Source organism: Mus pahari, chromosome 18, assembly GCF_900095145.1.
Source record: "Mus pahari chromosome 18, PAHARI_EIJ_v1.1, whole genome shotgun sequence".
NCBI classification, from domain to species: Eukaryota; Metazoa; Chordata; class Mammalia; order Rodentia; family Muridae; genus Mus; species Mus pahari.
In genome coordinates, this window is record NC_034607.1 from 2,624,941 (window position 1) to 2,630,487 (window position 5,547).

General features: G+C 50.7%; 1 protein-coding gene across 1 annotated transcript in view; it reads left to right on the top strand.

The window, feature by feature from the left end:
- Tnxb (tenascin XB) overlaps positions 1 to 5,547 on the top strand; it is a 58,430-nt gene that overhangs the window by 44,332 nt on the left and 8,551 nt on the right. The window contains exons 25-27 of the mRNA XM_029531568.1: positions 3,867 to 4,187; positions 4,556 to 4,879; positions 5,222 to 5,541. Coding sequence (XP_029387428.1) covers positions 3,867 to 4,187; positions 4,556 to 4,879; positions 5,222 to 5,541 — 965 coding nt within the window. The remainder of the gene's footprint in view (positions 1 to 3,866; positions 4,188 to 4,555; positions 4,880 to 5,221; positions 5,542 to 5,547) is intronic.

Genomic DNA, 5,547 nt, shown 5'->3' on the forward strand with positions numbered 1-5,547 from the left:
ACACACACACACACACACACACACACACACACACACACACCACTTTTCTGCAGTGTTCCCTGAACCTTGGAAGTAGGGGATAGAAATGCTTCATTATTTTCTTCCATCTATTGCTGAATATATGACACAGCAACTGTCATTTTGTTTCAGCGATTTCACCAGTTGAGTCCCTACAGTCTACCTCTAATTGCAAGAGATGTTTCCTTTCATGATTAATTGGCATTGCTAGCAGCTGTAATCTGTAGATGCAGACAGATTTTAGAAGGCCATTGAATAGGTATATTATATCCATTTAATAAAACAGCAGCTGCTGCCTCCCCATCAGGGTCTATGTCTTCTCCAGCCACAGGCTTCCCCCCTGGTTTACAGTATGAGATGTAAAATCCCTCCCGTGGCACAGACCTAATTATGTTGATACCAAAAAAGCCGTGCCTCTCTTGTGCTAGTTGGTCCTGCATGGGTGGCTCTTCAGAATTCAGGGGTCACAGACAAGCAAGACTCCTGGTGAGAATTTTCCCATAGCGCCCTTCATGGTGCCTGTCTGTAATATAAATGCAGTCCAGCAAGAAGGGACTTTCCAGTCCAGTTTCTCTATGTTCTACAGCAAGTGTGCAGGGTCTCCGGCGATAGAGATGTACTATCTAATTTAATGTTGCAACCAACAGCCTTAGCTTTGGGGAGTTCTTAACCTCAACCTCATAGGAAGGTAGCCTGATCCTCCTATTGGATTTCCAGTCACCGACCTTACAGTTTCTGGACATCCCCTTTCCCATTGATGGAGAGCATCGTCCCTAGGCTCCTGGACTTCTGGCTTTCCTGTTCTTCAGATGACTTTCTAGATAGTCGGAAACATTCAGAGATGGCATGATGTTATCTATGTATCCCGCGCTTTCATAGAGGTGGACGGAATAACAATGAGGGATCCCATGACAAAAAGCAGAACTGTAAAGACAGCCTTAGGGGAGTGCCCTGAAAATCCGTTGTTGAACATTCTGAATGAATGCAGATAGATCTTGGGAACCCAGCGGCAAAGGTGATAGTAAGGAAACATGGCCAAAGCTTAACACAGTACAAAATGACCTGATCGTTTTCACTTGTCTTGATCAAGAGAGGTATGTTAAGTACATATAGATAGAATAAGTGGACCATCCTGCCTGGCCTTCTGTAGCACACAGACCTCGTCCATAAACTGTCCTCCTCGTCCCAAGATACTGTTGCTTTAAGACCGCTGTGTATCTCTTTGCACTTGATGGTCTTGGAGGACCAACTCAGGCCCATAGTTGTAGTCCAACCTACCATGCCTTCAGTTGGTACTGGGTCCCCAGTTCTTACAAGCTCCTGGCCATCAGCAACATGGGCTGATGTAATTTGTTTGTTTGTTTAATGGGGTTTTTTTTGGGGGGGAGGTTGTTTGTGTGTGTGTGTGTGTGTGTGTGTTTAAAGATTCATTTATTTACTTTAAGCGAGTACACGGTAGCTGTCTCCAGAAGAGGGCGTCAGATTCCCATTACAGATGTTTGTAAGACTCCATGTGGTTGCTGGGAATTGAACTCAGGATCTCTGGAAGAGCAGTCAGTGCTCTTAAACGCTGAGCCATCTCTCCAGCCCCTGAGTTTAACCTTTTAAATTTACACCATCCATCATTCCCGTCTTCTGTGGACTGCTGCTTGGGAGTGGAAGCTGTCAGGAGCTCGCTCACTAGTGCAGCATTTGGCTCTCTGTTCAGAATCCCCGTAGGAATTGTCTGCACACTAATATCAGCACATTTTCTTTTGCGTGACCAGAACCGATCCTTTGGTCTTCCTTGCCTTTCTCTCATTCCCTCTCAGCTGCTTCTGCGTTTGTTTTTGTTGTTGTTGTTGTTGTTTCGGTTTTTTGAGACAGGGTTTCTCTGTTTAGCCCTGNGGCTGGCCTCAAACTCAGAAATCCACCTGCCTCTGCCTCCCAAGTGCTGGGATTAAAGGCGTGCGCCACCACGCCAGGTGCTTCTGCGTTTTATAAAAGTAGTTTACATACTGTTCAGAGTCATTCTGAGTTCCCAGAGACTCTGACTGGTGAAGACCACATCCCATCCTGGGTCCCCACTAGCCACTGAAGCACTGTGTAGCTCTGGCTGACCTAGAGTTTGCTATATAGATCAGACTAGCCCCAAACTTGCAGAGATCCACCTGCCTCTGCTCCTTGAGCACTGTGATTGAAGACATCTGGCTGCAGGTCTCCTTCTTGGCTCTCCTGGGAATACACGTTTATCTGACTTGATGACCTGGGTATCAGTGTTGCTTCTCTTCTGGTTTCTTCCAGCAACACCTTCTCCATTCTGTTGCCTCCAGGGCCCTGGTATTTATGGGGACTAAGTGTCCCTGTTGGCTCCTGCGAGCCGACTTCCCTGTTTTGCCTTCGGTTATGAAGCTTTTGTCTCGGGGAGGGATGGGCTGCTATGATGCTGTTTATCCATCTCCACTCAGATTAATCCCATCTGCCTCTGTTCCCCAGCCACACAAAGCAGGGCTGTTGGAAGCTTTCAGTTTAAAAGTCTTTCCCAAGCTGTTCATGTGCTGACTGAACTCAGTCATTGCTAATGAATGCCCTGTCTGCATACTAAGTCACGGATTCTCTTCCTTCATGGTGAGACCACTCACAGAGGTCAGACCTAAGGTCTAGCGTAGTGAACAAACATGCCCAGAGGGGTCACATGTAGGAATATGATGATACCGGACTGAAGATAGCTAATCCCTGCAAACCTAACTCCAACAGAGGTTACAGCCCACACAAGCGCTTTCCTGGAGTTCCTGGGCAGCTTGCACCGGCCAGATAGTCTCTCCTCTCTACAATTGTTACACTACTGTAACCACGCTGGGTGAGGCCTTGTAAATCCTGTAAACTTCAGGACTTTCCTGAGAGACTCAGAGGGAATGTTTCAGTTGGGAGGAAACAACGACAGGAACTTCTGCCAACCCCACTCAGACCCAGCAGCACATCCAGAGGGTGCTATCCCATCAGGATTCTGAGGCGCTGGCTACCCGGAAAGGCCCACAGCAGAGGCAGGGACCTTGGAATTGTCACTGAGCATGTGCTGGCCCATGGCTCCTTACAGAGACTCTGTCCTTGTCGGGTGGACCCAGCCCAGGAGGGAATAGCAAGAAGCCTGGTGTTTCACTGTCACCTATAAATGCACTTCATTCACTTAATTTTGTTTTTAATTTTTGGTTTTCAAAACAGGGTTTCTCTGTGTAGCTCAGGCTATCCTGGAACTCACTCTGTAGACCAGGCTGGTCTTAAACTCAGAGACCCGCTTTGCCTCTGCCTCCCAAGTGCTAGGGTTAAAGGCGTGCGCCGCCATATCCAGCTTATTTATTTTATTTTTATTTATTTTTGATGCAATGTTAGATTTTAATTCCAGTGCCTCAATTAGTTCATTCCATAAAGAACCACATGCCCTGATCTGGACGCTCTGGAACCAAGTGTCAGTTGTTCCCCACCAGAGACCTCCAACAACTAGCACATCTGGAAGGACTGTGCCTGGGAGGGTGGGTCAGATTGCTAAGGAGGTGTTCCAGCCCTGACTGGAGCAAAGCACTGGAGTGAGGAAGGAAATGGCAAGGAGAGCCAGCACAGGGAGGCCCAGGGCAGTGGCCACATGGGGCACAATCACAGGCATCAGGTACTGGAGGGAGGGGTGAAATCACGTGGGTGGGGGTGGATGGAGCAGGAGGGGAAAGGCGAGGTGGCAGCTAGGAATGCCAGGGTAGAAGAAAAGAAAAGTCTCAGTGGCCAGTGCAGTTCTGCTCCTCGGAGCTTTGATTTTATAAACGTCCTTTGTTTGGGAACTGAGGCTATGACCTGTCCCTGTGTTTGTCTATAACCAGAGGAGGAAGCTATGACCACACAGCCAGAGCACATCGTGACCACTGAGCTTCCTCCTAAGCAGCCGCACCTGGGAGAGCTGACTGTGACAGATGCCACCCCTGACTCTCTGAGCCTCTCCTGGACGGTCCCCGAGGGACAGTTTGACCAATTTGTGATCCAGTACAAGAACGGGGATGGGCAGACCAAGGTGGTGCGGGTGCCAGGGCACGAGGACCAGGTCACCATCTCTGGCCTGGAGCCAGACCACAAGTACAAGATGAACCTGTATGGCATCCACAGTGGTCAGCGTGTGGGCCCCGTGTCTACTGTTGGGGTGACAAGTGAGTGGACTCTGGGAGTCCAGGGTGGGGTCCACTCGAAGGGACCATCAGCTCTGAGTGGGGATCAGTGACCTAGGACTGGCTAATCCCCCAGACCTGCTGTGGCGGAGGGTACGGTCTATGTGCCTTTTCCAGGAGCTTCCTATCTTTTCTGTGCAGGGGGTGGGGACATCAAGACCTTTGCTGTGCCAGCACCATCCAGGTTATCTTGGCTAACCTAGGAACTTGGGCATGTTGGCCAGCTATCAGATGATCAGGGACATCAGAACCCAAGAGGGGGACCTCCCTGGTAGTCATAGCTTTTCCTTCTTTCACCTCAAAAGCCAAGGACACTGGCGACCCTGCTTACCTCTCTGTCTCCTTCTCAGCTGCAGAGGAAGAGCCCCCCAGCCCCACAGAGCCCAGCACAGAGGCCCCAAAGCCCACCGAGGAGCCACTCCTGGGAGAGCTGACAGTGACAGGATCGTCCCCAGACTCCCTGAGCCTCTCTTGGACCGTCCCCCAGGGAGACTTTGACTCCTTCACTGTCCAGTACAAGGGCAGTGATGGGCGGCCCCAGGTGATGCGTGTCGGGGGCCAGGAGAGGGAGGTCACCGTGAGAGACCTGGATCCTGGGCGCAAGTACAAGATGAACCTGTATGGGCTCCATGAGGGGCGTCGCGTGGGCCCCGTGTCCACCGTGGGCGTGACCGGTGAGTAAGGAAGTTTCCAAATGTGGTCAGGGCAAAGATCTGAGCCCAGCAAGAAAGCCCAGTAAGGAGAGCCATTTCGGGGGAGGGGGCAGGGCAGTGGCTATGTGGGGCATGTTTAAATGAGACAAGGGATGGAGAGAGAAGTCACATGGGTGTAGGCAGACATCTGGGTGGGGTCTAGGAATGGCAGTGTGGAAAGAACAGATGAGATGTGGTGGAATCACTGTGGCTCGTAAATGTTTATAAATGCTTCTTTATATTCTAAGAACAGAGAAGAGCTAATGAGGTGTGTGTGTGTGTGTGTGTGTGTGCGTGTGTGTGTGTGTGTGTGTGTGTGTCCAGCTCCAGAGAAGGAAGCTCTGACCACACAGGTGGTGCCCACCACAACTCCTGAGCCCCTTCCTAAGAAGCCACACCTGGGAGAGCTGACTGTGACAGATGCCACCCCTGACTCCCTGAGCCTCTCCTGGACGGTCCCCGAGGGACAGTTTGACCAGTTCGTGATCCAGTACAAGAACGGGGATGGGCAGATCAAAGTGGTACGGGTGCCAGGGCACGAGGACCAGGTCACCATCTCTGGCCTGGAGCCAGACCACAAGTACAAGATGAACCTGTATGGCATCTACAGTGGTCAGCGTGTGGGCCCCGTGTCTACTGTTGGGGTGACA